The 14,473-nt window shown below is 33.8% G+C and overlaps 1 protein-coding gene across 2 annotated transcripts; it reads right to left on the bottom strand.

Moving 5' to 3' along the window:
• Window positions 1–1,644: 1,644 nt before the first annotated feature.
• LOC129004860 (nitric oxide synthase-interacting protein homolog) lies at window positions 1,645–11,210 on the bottom strand. 2 transcript variants are annotated; one of them, XM_054433539.1, is made up of 8 exons: window positions 11,111–11,210; window positions 8,996–9,184; window positions 7,646–7,757; window positions 7,088–7,193; window positions 5,853–5,971; window positions 5,264–5,451; window positions 3,237–3,345; window positions 1,645–1,772 (listed from the first exon to the last, which is right to left on the bottom strand). In XM_054433539.1, exons 2-8 carry the CDS (start codon window positions 9,169–9,171, stop codon window positions 1,701–1,703), a joined length of 882 nt encoding a protein of 293 aa, XP_054289514.1. In that variant the 5' UTR covers window positions 9,172–9,184; window positions 11,111–11,210; the 3' UTR covers window positions 1,645–1,700. The 2 variants fall into 2 exon arrangements, with proteins under 2 accessions (XP_054289514.1, XP_054289513.1); XM_054433538.1 differs by having other exon boundaries at window positions 8,996–9,180; window positions 11,111–11,201.
• Window positions 11,211–14,473: the final 3,263 nt, after the last annotated feature.

Here is a 14,473-nt window from a genome sequence, read left to right as displayed (position 1 = left end):
ACAAAAGTGTAAGTTAGAAAAGTTGTTGTCCAAGTTCCCAGACACAGTTACCAAAACATTAGGTAGGGTAGGACCAATCTAGTTCAGTACCGTATCAGTATAAAACCAGACCATGTAGTACGTTGCAGACCTTACCAATTTTCACCCCCCCCAAAACAGAAATTTTGCGACAGCACATACAAGAATTACTTAAAGATGGTGTCACACGCGAGTCAACTTCAGAATTTAGTAGTCCGGCGTTCACAGTGCCAAAGAAATACATATATAATTATATATATATACATATATATTGTCCTTCCCTTCAATATATTTATACATAGCCTATATATTTACAATAGTATATGTATATGTAAATAATACCTTCCCCCGCGGTTGGGAAAACTTAGAGTTGATGCTAGGAACAAATTTTAAATGTGAATCTCCAAAATTGTATTTATTATATTATATTAGAATAGTTATTTACCTTGTTTTTTAATTACATTTTTTGTAACTGTTAAGGTGTATAAATTTAACAAAAAAAACATTATAGGTCTACAAATTAAAACTCAACAAATTACTAATGTCAATATGTTAAGTAAAAATCCATCACTAAATTCCCTTCCTAAGATTCCCCTTTGCCACTGCCCCCCCCCCCCCTGGGCATCCCTGACTGTAATTGCAATATTGTAAGGTAACATTATTCAGCTTGATTCAGATAAAATCATTTTTGTGCTTTAATTTCTCATTAGGCAGTGCCTCTTGGCTGAAGAGAAGAGTACACTTGAATTTGTTTTCAAAATCCTAGCCTACCCTTTCAAAACAACAATATGTTACTATTTTTTAAGAGTTTAGTAATTTTATAATTAACTTCCTTCAAAGAATAAAGTGTTTTGTTAACTGAAACATACATTAAAATATTGTAAAAATAAAATGGTATTCTTCTGTTATAGTGTAAACACCATGGAATTGTATACATCACACCAGCACAGTGTTATATAAATAATAATTGCATAGGCACTACTAGTTATTAAAAACAGATTATGTATGGCTTTTAGTGGAGGGAGATCACCAATACTTATATAATTTTTTTAAATCAACACTATGACACATAGCTGTATTTTATTGTTGCTTGGATATGAAAATTTTTAATAATGATGATGACGTCACAAGGCGAGGTGAGGCCCTCCTCAAATACTCCCACCACTGGATTGTTTGTGAGGAATCATCGGTGGACTAGCGTTTCCTGTTGCACGGTTGTTGTCAGTAGATGACTGGCTCTGGCATTGCGGCAATTGCTCTACTGTGTCTTTTAACGTCATTAACATACATAATATTTAATTCTCATTAGACCGAAAAATTTGGGGACCCGCAGACTCCTAATACTTACTGACTTTCAACAAATTTTCCATATTGGGAATAAGCTATTTTACTTAGCGTATGGGTAGAACACATTTAGTACACTAGTCTGTTTGCATTGATATTATTTAGGATTTATTTACTGGGAGGGAGCAATGGGGCATTTGACATGGGTAATGACAAACGCCTACACTCCTAAAGAAACAAAAAAGGAATAACATAAAATCAATAAAATGAATGTGATTTACCTTAAGTTTTGACAGCTAAATAAAATGGGTAATAATTTTGTCAGGGAATAAGACAACAATAGTACATAAAAATATTCTATTTGGAGCAAATTCATAAATATAAGAGATGATGAATGTTTAGGCTTGCAAGACAGGTCTTTCATGCTTTCCTTCTAGGTTTTCATTTGTCTTGGAATACCCTGTTCCTCCCTGTAAAACATACATTTATTACAATGTTCTCAGGATTACTTTTTGAGTTATCAGCTTATATATTAAATGGCTCAAAACACTATATTAGTCTAAGGGTCCTTGATAACAGTATCCTTGATACTGGCTTCTTTTAATTCATGGCTGATGCCAGCCTAGTGTGACCCGTGCTTAAGTAGCCACTACTGAAGTCCTAGTCGCAGCGAGTAAAATCGCCATGTACGAACGAGGTTTAATAAAAAACTGATTGCTGGGAATTTCTCATCAGGAACTTTGTGATTTAAATGTGGTTGATAGGTTTGAGGTTTATGGTATCCTCAAGGGTTTTTGTGTTCTTTTTTAGCGAATTTCCCATATAGGGAATAAGCTATTACCGTAGTACTCATGGTAAGATCTGGACGCGGGACCGATTTTTTTTTCGTTTTGAGGTCCCTAGAGGCTAAAAACACCATTCGTTCAAATTCATATATATATATATATTTATATATTTATATATTTATATATTTATATATTTATATATATATATATATATATATATATATATATATGTCCGTTAGCACGATAACTCGAGCAAAAATGATCCGATTTTGATGAAATTTGGTACAAACGTGTAAACCTACGTTTATTCGAACGAGTTCGCGATCCAGCATGATCGGACCATGGGAACGGGGGTTTATGGGGGGTTTTATGGGGTAAAAATAGGTTTTTCCCATTTTTGACTCAAAAAACATAAAATTTTGCAATTTCTTTCTAAACCATTTTGTAGAGCTTAAAAAAACAAATAATTTAGTATATTGAAGCGTTATTATGCGCCTAATGGTTACGGAGAAAATTTCAAAAAATTGTAAATTTAAAATACCCATGTTATTCTTATGGAGAATAAGTAAACTGTTGTAGTTTGCTTGTTTATGAACATATTTTGATCAAATTTGGAAAATTTTTTATTTCTTACTAACTATTAACATTTTACAAAAAAAACAGTTTTAACCTCCCTGATGCAGCAAACCTAAGTACTTTTTAAACTAATTCTATTTAAATCGGGAATAAATGTTATATTTAAGTAGACATTTCAGTGTAAATCCAATCAGTCAAATGGAAATTCGCTTAGTCTGCAGGTTTGCTGCGGCGGGGGTATTAATGTTATACACATAGGAAGATAGCCTAATAAAATCATTTACAAATTTATACTTAATTTTACTCTATGTACTGTCAGACAAAATGACATTCAATTATAAAGGTAGTGTATTTGGTGTTGGAGTTTCAACAGATGTAAAGCAATCATTTTTCTCTTCAGCGTCCTAAAAAATATTTTTGGAATGGCTTTATCCTTAATTACTATTTGCACAACCCTAACAAAAAGTGTATTCTAAACAGGATTATTCCTTTATTTACCTTTGTCATATCAAAAGGCTTAGAAAAATACAGGTGTAGGACCTAGATGAAACCATTTTACAACTATTGACTTACTCTTTGCAGAGGGATGATGTCTTTCTCTGTGAGTTTCTCATTGGTAAGGGGATGGATCCAATCTTTCTTTATTAACTTTTCAACACATTCCATCGTAACAACGTCTCCCCTGTTAACACAAGAAGTAAAATAAACATAATTATGTATATGAAGCTCCAGTTAAGTGAGCAAATATAGGAATTTTCGCTTTTAATGCTTTAATAATTCGGATCTGAAGAAACTTAATGAATAGACCTTCCTCCTCACACATTGCAGAAGAGATTTGTGTAACAAAGGAGGCATTGAGTAAACCTCGCTGTAAGCAGGAAAGCGGGAATAGCAAGAAACACAAGGAAGTGGATAGTGAGGTGTTAAGACAGAAGACATATCATGAAAAGGAATTTAGAGAGAAGCTACTAGATCAGGTAAAAAGGCACATTGAAGGCCCCAAGCTTGAAGAGGAGGTAGGATTAAGTAAGTAAAAGGTGTCTTATTTTAATTTTTAACTGAGTTTTTGTGGTAAGGCGGTTTTAAGAACCTGATGTTTTATCATCACTTATCAGGCTGTAATTCAAGAGCATTGCATTTTAGTACCAAGGGGAAAATATTATTTCTTGTATTATATAATTCATTTGCGAATTTTTTTAAACCATTACACTTCATTAATTTATTACTCACTGGACCCTAATGGTACTCTTACAATTTTGATTCTAATTCAATTATATTTCAGTTAAACTCTAAAAAGTAAACTAAAGATTTAGGATTGCTGCAGATGAACAAGATTTTGTCACTATGGCAAAAAGGTAGTAGAGTACAGTATACAGTAGGCTCTTGATAATTCGAAATCGGTGGGCCAAGCATATAAATTTGAATTATCAAAAGTTTTGAATTATCAAGAGTTCGATTTATCAGGAGAAAAATAAACCATTCGAATTACAGAGAGTTCATTTGTTTAATACATACAAAGGTACAGCACGTTACAATAAAACATCATACCGTATGTTAGTACACTTTTAAACAATCAACGGCTTATTTTTCAGTTACTGTAGTTGCAAAGAAATCTGTTATTTAGCGCTATATCGCCAATCGCTGAACTATCAGCTGTCGACAACTACGTTTGTGCTCAAGGAGATGTCGCACAATCTAGAGATCGGATTGCCAACTTAGAAAAACAAGTCAGCGAACTATAACTCAGACTACTGCTCTAACTAATTCTGTAAACAAACATCAAAACGTCCAACACTAGCCTACCATGGGAACAGGATGTACTGTACTGTATATAGTTTCCTGTTATAACAGGAAGAGATCACTTCGAATTATAGAGTGTTTTGCCGACTAAACTTCGAATTACTGCGTGACTTTGATTTATAGAGTGTTTTTCGACGAAACTTCGAATTACAGCATGACTTCGAATTATAGAGTGTTCCGACAAAACTTCGAATTACTGAGTTATTTCGAATTATAGAGTGTTTTGCCGACGAAACTTCGAATTACTGCGTGTTACAAATTGACCTGCCCTCTATTTGGACTTTGAAATACCGAGTGTATCAAAATGCATGGTAAAAGTTTGAAATATTGAGAGATTCTCTAGGGACTGAGCCTTCATTTTGAATTATCGAAAGTTTTGAATTATCAAGTGTTTGAATTACCAAGAGTGGACTGTACTTAAATTTTGTAGCCTATAATTGATTACAATCATCTGAAAATGATGTATTGTTAATACACCTTCACTGCTCCTCCTAGCCATTTTTAAAGTACATAATTCTAGGGTAAAAGAGTGCACAAAACAGAAAATCAATACATTTAAAATTTATATAGCCAGTAGAATGAAATATTTTAATCGATATGGACATGAAATAAAAATTCCATCCAATAATACATCGTAGGTTCTCTGTGAAGCTGTAGGCCTAGAGCATCCAACACTTCATTAAATTACACTATATCATATGACACAGACAAATTCTACATTTAGCAAACAGAATTCATACTGAGCATTGAAAACATAACCTCTCGACCCAGTACAAAACTTGAATGCCAACATTACTTACGTTGGTCGAAGGACGGCGCAGGGTACAGCATTACTGAGCACATCGTGAGTTACCGCACACATGTAACGATTCTCCTTCACCAGATGGGACTTCTTGTCATCTGGATCCTTCACCTCCGTAAACTTGACGTCAATCAGATCTTTCAACTTAAGTGGTTTACCCGTCATGGGACAAAGCACGTTTTTGTCCTGTAATGAATCAAATTATATTTTATAAATGCTCAGGCTTTGTAAACATTTCTGGTACCGATATTGAGAAGAAATGAAGAGTGTATTCATGATCTACAGGGTGAATAAAAAGTCAAGAACCTCCTCTCTAATACTTTTCAAAGTAAATATACAAAGATGTCCTTTTGGCGGTCGTGCAAACTTAGCAGGAAGTTTCATTTTATGATTTTGAAATTATTAAATGCCCCCCAAAAAGGGGGGATTTTAGGGGAATTCCAGGATAGAAACGTGGAAGGGAAACTGGAACATGGAACACTAGTACAGGGCTCGTTTATGGTACCTAATCAATTTATTTCACACTATATCCAGAACCAACAATGTTGAATTGAGTTCCATATACAGCAAACAAAAAATAAACTTACTGGTTTTTCTACTTTGGTTTTGCGTGCTTCTGGAGTTTTTGATGGGATCCAAAAACTAGGTAAATGTTTGGCTTTGCCCCCAGCCATGTTTGAAACTGATGGGCCATCATTACCATTTTCTGAAACAAAATAATTCTACAGTAGACTCCTTCTTATTCGTACACCTATTAACCGGACATCGGTTTAACCGGACTACATTCGGCGGAAATTACATCTCTTTAATCGGACAATTTTTTCCAGCACATTGGTTTAACCGAACTAGATCGGCAGGAAGTGGGCGTTACTGAAACAACTGTTCTCGTGGGAAAGATTTGAGACCAGTGATCACATGTCCAAAGTCCAACTAAATACAATGCTCTCCTAAATTTAAGTCGAATATCACAGTAAAGAGTCCGTTTCAATAAGTTTTAGGGGACGTCCGTTTAACCGGAAAACCCGTTATCCGGACTGGCCTCGGTCCCGAGGAGTCCGGATAAGAGGGAGTCTACTGTATTTGGACTAAAAAAGGTTATACAATTTAAATAACAGAAAGTTCATTTTACTTTCTAGGCAGCCTACCAGAAGAAAAAGTATAATTTTTTTGCAGGCTAATAAATGTCATAATTAATCAAAGCAATTTATGTATATTTCTTTTATACTATTTAACAACACAGAAAAGTTTCCTGAAGCTGCAAATCAATAATAAAAATAGTAAATTATTGCTTTGATATTCGCTATTTAAAACCGATTCCAAATTATCTTGCAACCATAGCAAAAATGATACTATCTACCTCTTTTGAGGCAACATCCTGATAAATCCAATGTATTCAAAAGAATATCTAATGGAAATAAAGATCTTATCTTATCTTAATTTCCCTGTGATTGTTGATTTTCAATTACTCTAAATTAAGAGTAAAAATTATGATAGAGTAAGATTAATGTCTACAAAAAATAGCTAAAACTATTTAAATCATTCAGAAAGTGATAAAAATTCCCTGAAATTTCGGGTTACAGTAATGCCTTATTTTAAGTATTCAGATTCTGAAGTTTTAAATGAATATAAATAATCTAAATAAATTATTAATTGAAATTTTTAAGATTTTGTTACTGTAATAAAACTTCATTGTTAGTTTTCAACTGCTTTCATATTTTTATTGTATCTGAATTCAGTCTGAAACCAGTGTCACATCTGGAATGAAGATACAGTATCAATTAATTTAACTTAAATTTAAGTTTACAAGATATTCTAAAGTTACCTTTCCTAAAAACATCTCTAGGAGAGCTAACGATGTTATTTTCAGACTTCACAAAGCTGTTCAGCTTCGATGCCTTCTCAGCTGCAGCTAACTCTGCCAGTTCTGACTGAAAAAATAAAACAAATCCATGCAATATTCAGTAGGCCTATAGGCTAGTGCGTATCAATGTTGGTTGGTTTACTTTGCACAGTGGCATTTTTGCCATTATTCAAAGTTATAACTCCAAACCTTTGCTTTCCTTCCCCTTATCTTCTTCTTCTTCTAAATACAGTCAAACACACACTTTAACTTGCCCACAGTCACCGTTTACCTTTCTTATTGTAAAAGAATGTATGGTATTTATGAATTTAGCAAAAAATATACTGTTCATGTGTTAAGATTTTATGAAGGTTAACAGATTGCTGGATTTGTTATAGAAACTATTTGGAGGGTTTTATTTTGTTATTGAATAGTTGATTTAAATTTGCTCCATTGAAAGTGTCTAGGCCTAAGTGACCAAAAATAAATAAATGAAATATCAACAGGTCAGAAAAACATACAATATTACTTATAAGGTACCTCTTCCTTTTTCTTCTGCTTTTCATATTCTTTTGTCTTTCTGCTTATTTCGTTTTTCTTCCTCACTATATATTCTAAAATAGCTTCTTTATCAAACAAATATCCTTCTGACCTGTAACAAAAATTTAAAATCCTCTTTCATTGCTCAAATACAAAATATAACTGTACTCATGTTCAATGAGAAACGTAGGCCACTAAAGTGTTGTGTTGTCATCAAACATGAGCTTAACTCTAAGTAAACTAAAACGTTAAACACTCATAGGGACCGCTGAAGGGAAAGTAAAATCACACTCTTGTGACAGGTCGGCACCATCTCTTGTAGTCTTTGTAGCGGCTGGGAGCAGGAGACCAATTAAACTCGTGGATGAGGGATCAGATAACACTTTATTACTTAAAAATGAAGCTTTAACAATTTCATCGATTAAAATAACACATTACAAATTTAAAATGCGACCGACCGAACAAACTATGGATTACAATACTGAATTTAGAACATACACGGACTTAGAAGAAAGGAGTAAGAGTAAAAGAAAGGGAGAGACCGCAAGCGCGGAACATTTAAATGAATAGTGTTTTAGCCTCTGGGGACATCAAAATGAAAAAGTAAATCGGTCCCGGGCTCAAGTCTTGCCATGAGACCTACGGTAATAGCTACTTCCCCTATAGGGAAATTCACTAAAAATATTAAAAAATTACAAGAAAGTGGTATACTTATAGGTATATTGTCATACTACCACATGGTATAAAAAGTACATCAAACAACAGAGAACACCAATACTTAAAGAATTTTTTTTTTTAATAGTGTAAATTCATTATAATGCTCTATACATTTGATAACAAGAGCTTAAAAGTGGCTCTTGATATGAGCTCAAGTTAACAGTAACAACTGAGGCAAAGTTAAGGTTGGAAAATGAGCGAGGGTCAAAAGGACACTAATGGCATATAATATGTGATAAATTAAATATTGTTTGTCATGCTGCATCATGCTAAAAGCTTACTAAATCACAAAACAAAATCTTTGTAAACTACATCGACATCGTTTATAGCACAGGTTCGTTTATAGTCACGCAATGAACAAGTCACTAGCACTTTGTCTAGGGATGTACTGGACAGTATAATGCTAATGCTATTGCTGAATTAGGTTTCTAATCTTGTGCACTTGATTTTCATGGTTATAAAAAGGATTTGGTCTTGTTATGGTGATTCAGATGGTTTGGCCTTTTAATGGTTCAGACAAGGGTTTAATCCCAAAGTGTTCAAAATATGTTACTATGAATTTCTGGCATTAAGTTATGAGTCAAAAGATTTAAGGCAATCTGGGCTTCATATAAGAGTAAAGATGTATCTTACGTGACTACAGGGTCTCGGCAAGGTTGAAGAGTTAGACAACAACAGTCAAAATTCTTCACAGAATCCTTGCCCACTCTTTGGTTTTGAGTTCCATAACCTGACGCTTCAGCGTCTTTCTTCTTCTCATGGTAAGTGTATACTGCACCAGCAGTGCAATTCCTTGCATGACGAGTCATGGCTTTGACCTACCTGCCAAAGCAAAATTAAATTAATTAAGGCTAGGTGTTGAATAAAATATAATACATAGGCCTAACTTAACTTACAGGCTTAGATGTATTTTAATAAATTGGTTATGAAAATATAATTATACATTAGGCCTATCTATACAATATGGTTTTGAAGAGATGTTATGTTATCTGTAATAGTGGTCATGTTGTAGTGTAATGTTGTCTAATAAGTTAGCTTATTTCTAGAGTACCGTAGCCTGTTCCTCAGCCTACTTGAATATTGATAAGCTTGGATTGCCAACATTTCTTATGACTGTGCAAAGATAATTCAACACCATGAATTTTTATTTAGCCTCCTCCTGTCCATCCTACAAAGTTAAAATAAATATGATGGACCAAATTAATTTAAAAGTTGTTGATTAGGCCTAGTTGGACTTCTGTGATTCATTATAAACTCACCAAAGCAAACAGGCAATACTGTATTGTAATGCAATAACAGGGATACCAAGTATCGACAAAGCTAACCCATACCTTGCACTTCAACTTATGTATTGCCTGAATTACACTGGTATGTAACGAATAAATTGATTCTAACTTGCACTGGGAGTAGATCAGACAGTTATAGACGTAGCCATCTATAACTAAAATCATCTATAATAGCTATCAGATATTGACATAGCCTAGGCTATATATTGTAAGCTTTTGACATTTTAAACTAGAATTTTCCATTTGCTTGCCAATTAATTTTTATCACTAAAATATTTGCTTTTAATTTTCATTTAGGCAATACAAAACAAAGGCAATACTATGCTACTACTGAGGGGCATACTAAGCTTTAAGGAAAAAATGTTTTTTTTTTATAAATCCCGGACAATTTAAGGTTTTGCTCAAATTCTTCCACCGACGTTGTTTAAGTAAGTTACCCAAAAAGAGACGAGTCCGGCAAAATGAGGATGTCTGAGATCCTTAGTCTGAGGGTTGGATCGTTTTGTTTCAGTGTCACAGATATGAGCTAACTATTTCCAGGCTAATAGATATCTATAATTGTTCCTCAGGCAAACGTTTTTAGACGGCATTTTGGACTGAATCAGGGTAGACTTCCGTATCTGTTGTCAAAAACAACCGAATTAAAATATTGATCGATATATCAAATGAAAATATCGGTCGATATATCGAACAAAACAATTGAATACCGGTAATCGATATTTTTATTCAGTTATTTTTGACAACAAATAAGTTACGGAAGTCTACCCCTGAATCAAGTAAATTCTTCAAAAAACCTGTTATGATAAAATTGTGTTGTGGAGTGGTGTTAAAAGAAATTAATACAAGTTAAGGCCTGACATAATTTTTTGATAAAGGTTTGTAGTACCATTAACTTACTATCTGTTACTTTTACCAGACTACGGGTGAAAACATTATTGGGCCTAGGGTTGCCAAAATGCTAAATCCGGCCCAGTGCATAATTTCCCAAACTTAGTGTCTACTTAAGGTTCAGAAAACTCCTTTTGGCTCAAGCCAACTCCTATGTCGTTGCCCAACACTTGTTGGCTTAGACTGTGTCAAATAAAATTTAAAAGTAATAAAACTAATAAAAAATAACATTCTTGTTTAACCAATGCATAGGAACTGAACTTCAAGGAACTGAGCAAAACAGAAGCTAAGCATCCAAAGAAGCTGCTTAAGCAAAATAGCCAAACGACATTCTAATATTAAGAAAGCTTTTATATGGTGAATTTAATGCCAGCATAGATCTAATAAATAAACTAATACAAGTTAATAGTCAAAAGACTTAAAGTTGTTAAAGTTAAGAGTTGATGCTACTCACTACACACAGCCAATAACTTAAAAGTAAGTTAATAATAGACCAAACACATTTTTCACCTAGGGTTAAGCCATTAGTTATTTCTCTTAATTTTTAAAATCTTATAGATTGTTGTAGAATTACCTTAAACACCTAAGTTAGCCTAACACGAAACTTTCTTACACAACCAAGAAATTTTATAATTTACACACAATGACAATATTATTGACAGTTTGAGTTTGACATTGACACTTGACAGTTTAGTACTTACTTGACGTACTTGACTTGGTATTATTTTTTCTTAATAATTTAGTTTGCTTTCAAAGGCTAGATTGATTTAGCAACCATGCAGCTACTCTTTTATATTACATAACCAGTAGAAACATTGCATTTCCCCCCATGTTTATCCCCCGGTTCAAAGAAGTTACTTTTATTTTTATTTATACACTGATTCAGTGACGCAGCAATCATATTTTTTTTAGGTTTGGTGGATTTGATTCATGGCAATTTCCCGTCCAAAAAATCGTCCGTCCAAAATCGCGATTTTGACCTTATTCACTGCGTTTGCATTTTCTTGAGGTGCTTCCTTTATTTTGTCTACTACCAGTGGTGACTCCAAAGAGATTGAGGTTATAGGGACTAAAGCCAGCCCCGTTTGGAGCCTGTAAATAAATTATACATGGGCCCTACATTTCTTCCTAAAAACGTATCGGGCCTTTATACACATTTTTAGAGGTCCTAGCGCCACTGCTACCTACCACTAACGTTAAGGAAATAAACTAAAACCAAACCCAATTGACAAACAAAATTCGATCGGCACACTGAAGACTGATGTTTTTTTGTTGATGACGTGATCAGTGCACATTGAGGTGCGTGACTAGCCGCGTCCTCGGCCACCGTAGTGTACTTATACAGCACGGCCACCACTAACTCAGGCTGCGGCCTGGTAGAATTGGCAACGTTGCAAGTAGTGTTGTCTAGCGCCAGACGTCCCATAAAATAGCATGGCAGACAGGTGACACCATTCACGTATTATTCATTTTAAATTAAATTTATGAACATAAATTTATTAAAAGATTGGAAATAAAACATAGAATTGAAAACCAAAACAATATTTAAATTGAAAATCTATTTTGTACATTTTAAGCGGAGTTAATATTTTCATAGCCCAGCAACCAAGCTTTCGTATTTAAAAAAATACACAAATACCATTATAGCTGCATCCAAACAAAACAGCTGTTAAAACACTACTTGCGATGTTGCCACTTCGAAGGCCGCGGCCTGGAGTTTAAGGTGGCCGTGGTTGCAGGATGCATACCTAATAAAAATTGTGAAAAAAATTGTACTACTTTGACTCTCATCATATAACCAAATATTTATCTGTGAACTTCTACAGCGCGGATCGAGCAGGCACCGTGTCCGTTTCCACCCAATTGGTTCATTTTGACCTCACTGTAACCTATTGTGGTGTAACAGGATTCCATTTTATTCAGTTTATTTTATAATTCTTGCACCTGCCCAAGTAGCAAAAATTGTTGGCAAATCGTTGGCCTAACGTTTCTGTCGAAGGTTATGGCCAACGGTAAGTTTTGGCACTAAGTCTTACGGTTGGCCAACCAACCAATTTTTAACGAAGGGCCATCATCACATGGGGCCTAAACATAAAAACACAAAATAATAAAGATTAAATATGAAAAGCATAATATTATTAGTTGAGTAAATTGATTAAATAGTTTCATTAAAAAAAACTATAATACAATTTTTTGTCCAGACGGGTCTTGAACCTGGTAACTTTGGCTTTATGACCCATTAACCATATCTCTGAGCTATCCATGCTTGTTGATAATGATAATGAGATAGCAAGAGAGTTATACAGTAACAATAGAATCTATATATATAATACGCTAAGCCGATTTTTGTGAACAGAACTCCTCCCTCATTTTTGGACCGATTTTGATGATTAAAGTGTCAAAAAAATTGCCCTGATCTGTAGTTTTGCAAAGTGTTTTTGGTCTTTTGATATCTTTATTAGTTTGGGCAGGATCTTCCATCAAAGTTGGATTTTCTCCCATAAGATTAACATGGGGAAATGTAAATATTTATTTGGGAACTTTGTCTCCACTAATTTGAGAGAACGGCTGGGCGTAGAAACTTGGTGGAGGTGTCCAAAGAAAGGTCATGGTCTCTAGGATAGTTATCAAAAGAAAAACTACGTAAATTCGCTTAGGGCTCTGCCCCAGAAGCCTCCAAAGATCCCTCGACAGATTTGTTTACATTTTCGTCATGTGGATAATACTTTTTAATAAAACAGCTGTTAATTTTAAAATTGTATTTCAAACAACACACATTTATTGAAAGTTACTAAATAGTCCAAAAGAAGTATTTGCAATGTTATTTTCTGATTTTAAAATTGACTTTCTTTTGTATTATGTCATGTGTTGCGCAATATAAAGTTCCATTACGAAATCAATGGAAAATCCTTTTATCACAATAACTCTTGCAATTATTTCTTATTGAACTATCTTATATCTATTTTACGGGTTGGAGTCTGCCTTTTTCACACCTTTTCCCTATATTTTATCGTATTATTCTAGACGGATCATCATAGATTCTTGAGATTATTGTCATACATGCTTTCAATCATCGGAAAAATCTTCGATTATGTAATACTTACAAAATAATACAAGTGCAGAAGGGCACGGTGGCCATTTGAGCAGTGTCTATATTTTGTCGAATTTAGTGGTTTACAGCAACTGGATAAAACATTTTACAATATCTATGTAGAAATATGTGCATGATTTAGAAAGTCATTAAGCTGGAAAACTGCAATATATTGCAGACTTTTCACAAGGGTCACTTCGATGTATTCATTCAGCTTAGTGAAAACATAATATAGATATGTATACAAATAAGAACTTGAATTCTTAAAGAGCCTTTGAATGTTTTTAAACTAACGAAAAGAGTTGTGCATGTTTACTAGCGCTACTTAGCAACAAAAACCATTTAATTTATCTCTAAAATATATATTCTTAAAGTGCACTGAGCAACAGCCTAAACAATCTATGTAACTTACCCATATAATATTGTTACAAAATGCTCAAACTCGCATTGTGACATTTATAATTCGGCTTATATTTCTCCAACAGAAAATTCATCTGCAGAAGAATTGTATTGTGCTCTTACCGTTTCTAATGACATCCAAACACAACAACCTTGCCTAAAATAGAACCTATCTTGAAAAATTAATTGTAGTGGCCTATATTACCGACCGTGGCCCACTGGGTTGGCAACATTATTGAAAATAATACCACATTTTGGCTGTGAATATGGTCCAATGAGTAAATACTATTTAAGCAGCTACTGTCATGACATATTATAGGTCATATTCCTTTGAAACTAGATCACATTATCCTTTATAAGATACGTTGATTAACAATGCATATAAACGTCAATATTTACGTAACAGGTAATTTATATTGTTTTTTGCTTTTTTTAAATGCCACATTA

The sequence above is a fragment of the Macrosteles quadrilineatus genome, unplaced genomic scaffold (genome assembly GCF_028750875.1).
Source record: "Macrosteles quadrilineatus isolate MER2022 unplaced genomic scaffold, UCM_ALF_1.0 Scaffold_12__1_contigs__length_5162894, whole genome shotgun sequence".
NCBI lineage: Eukaryota > Metazoa > Arthropoda > Insecta > Hemiptera > Cicadellidae > Macrosteles > Macrosteles quadrilineatus.
Note: the sequence above shows the minus strand (reverse complement) of the source record. Positions and strands in the feature narration are given on the sequence as shown.